General features: G+C 59.9%; 1 protein-coding gene across 1 annotated transcript; it reads left to right on the top strand.

Moving 5' to 3' along the window:
- Positions 1 to 270: 270 nt before the first annotated feature.
- On the top strand, positions 271 to 1,750 carry ENH_00015820 (hypothetical protein, conserved; the record flags this gene model as incomplete). The annotated part of the gene is made up of 2 exons (XM_013579174.1): positions 271 to 1,497; positions 1,679 to 1,750. 2 exons carry the CDS (start codon positions 271 to 273, stop codon positions 1,748 to 1,750), a joined length of 1,299 nt encoding a protein of 432 aa, XP_013434628.1.
- Positions 1,751 to 2,342: the final 592 nt, after the last annotated feature.

Below are 2,342 nucleotides of genomic sequence, written 5' to 3'. Positions count from 1 at the left end.
CCACTGCTGCTGCTGCTGCTGCTGCTCGCTTCTTCGCCTTTATTTACCCTTTTTTTGGCTTTTTAATTTAATTAATTATTTACTAAAATATAAATGGAGCCTCATGAGCTGTTTTTTGTCCCTCAAGGCGCTTCCTCTTGACCCCCCTGACTGGGGGCCCTGCTGGGGGTTGCTGCTGGGGGCCCCCAAACCCTAAACCCTAAACCCTAAACCCTAAACCCTAACAAATGCCTTTCACAGCCAGCTCGAGCCTGACAGGAGAGCAGCAAAATGAGGGGCCCTAGTCCTTACCGCCACGAGCAGCAGCAGCAGCAGCTACAGCAGCAGCAACAGCAACAACTCCAGCAGCAGCAGCAGCAGGAACTGCAGCAGCAGCAGCAGCAGCAGCAAGAGCAGAAGCGGCAGCGGCGAAGCTGGCTGCAAGACAATCAGAGAGAAGGTACTCCTTCCATCTGTGGGGCCCCCACAACTCCGAAGTACCCCTTTACCCATGAGGGCCCCGGGGGCCCCCAGGGTCTTGGGGGCCCCCAGGGTCTTGGGGGCCCCCAGGGTCTTGGGGGCCCCCAGGGTCTTGGGGGCCCCCAGGGTCTAGGGGGCCCCGGGGGCCCCCGGGGCCCTGGGGGCCCCCATGGGTCTGGGGGCCAGCTGGGTCCTGGGGGCCCCCGCTGGGTTGGGGGCCCCCAGGGTACTCCGGTATACGGGGGCCCCAGAAGGACCCCTTTGGGGGCCCCCCTAGTCAAGGGGCCCCCTGGGGGCCCCTCCCCCAGGGGGCCCCCTGGGGGCCCCTCCCCCAGGGGGCCCCCTGGGGGCCCCCCGTTGTGTCAGCTTTCTAGAGAAAGCCCTTTATGGGGGGCCCCCGTGGGGGCCCCCCAGGTTGGGGGCCCCCGCGGCACCCCTTGGGGCCCCAGAAGCCTCAAAGCAAGCCCGTTTGCTGCTTCTGCTTCTGCTGCTTCTGCTGCTTCTGCTGCTGCTGCTGCTGCTGCTGCTGCTGGCTCGCCCTCTCCAGCTGGGTGGCGGCAGCAGCAGCGCAGAACCCAAAAGGGTCTTTTTGGGGGCCCCTGTGGGGCCCCGGGGGCCCCCGGGGCCCCCGGGGCCCTGGGGGCCCCCGGGGCCCTGGGGGCCCTTGGGCTCCAGTCTTATTCCCGGTATTTGGGGAAGTCTGTTTGGATTTATACGGGGGGGGACACTTTTGTCTCCCAGCAGCAGCAGCAGCTGCTGCAGCAGCAGCTGCAGCAGCAGCAGCAGCAGCAGCAGCAGCAGCAGCAGCAGCAGCAGCAAACAGAAGAGGACAGGGAGGCCCGAGCTCTGGACCCCTTTATTCGCGGAGTGCTTTGCAAGCCGCAGCCTGAGGGCCTGCCAACAAATGTAGTAGCTGTTGCTATTCCTGCAGCAGCAGCAGCAGCAGCAGCAGCAGCTGCTGCTGCTGCTGCTGCTGCTGCTGCTGCTGCTGAGCCTGCTGGTGGTGACGCTGAGGGAGAGCAGCAGATTGTCTACGCGGTAAGTTCTTTCTGCTGCTGCAGCAGCAGCATCAGCTGCTGCAGCCACTGCAGCGGAAACAACGCAGGCTGCCGCAGCAGCAGCAGCAGCAGCAGCGGCAGCAGCAGCAGCAGCAGCAGCAGCGGCAGCAGCAGCAGCAGCAGCAGCAGCTTGTCAAGGGTGTATGTTTTGTTATCTGCAGCCGCTGGAGACAGTTTTTCCCTCTGATGAGGTCTTTGGCGTGCCGGACAACACTCAGGTGGCTAAACCCTAAACCCTAAACCCTAAACCCTAAACCCTAGACTCTAAAGCCTAAGGCTAAATCTTAAACGCTCGGCTTCAGACCCCAGACCCGCAGTTTTAAACCCCCAACTAGCTGCACCCAAACCCTAAACCCTAAACCCTAAACCCTAAACCCTAGGCAAAAAACTCTACACTTTGATCAGCCAGTCCACTGTCTTAGCTTTTCAGGCGGAGAGCGTAAAGGCTGAATCTTCTTCATTTAGGGTTTAGGGTTTAGGGTTTAGGGTTTAGGGTTTAGGGTTTGTGCAGTGTGGGCTTGGGGTGCGTTTTGTGAGGGTTCGTTCGACTCCAGAGCTCACGAGGACTCCAGATTCAGGGTTCAATTCCCAGGGTTTAGGGTTTAGGGTTTAGGGTTTAGGGTTTAGGGTTTAGGGTTTAGGGTTTAGGGTTTAGGGTTTGTCCAGTGTGGGTTTGAACTGCGTGGGGTTTGTTTTATGAGGGTTCGTTCGACTCCAGAGCTCACGAGGACTCCAGATTCAGGGTTCAATTCCCACGGTTTAGGGTTTAGGGTTTAGGGTTTAGGGTTTAGGGTTTAGGGTTTAGGGTTTAGGGTTTAGGGTTTG

The sequence above is a fragment of the Eimeria necatrix genome, genomic scaffold, assembly GCF_000499385.1.
Source record: "Eimeria necatrix Houghton genomic scaffold, Enh_scaff1500, whole genome shotgun sequence".
Classification (NCBI taxonomy): domain Eukaryota; phylum Apicomplexa; class Conoidasida; order Eucoccidiorida; family Eimeriidae; genus Eimeria; species Eimeria necatrix.
Note: the sequence above shows the minus strand (reverse complement) of the source record. Positions and strands in the feature narration are given on the sequence as shown.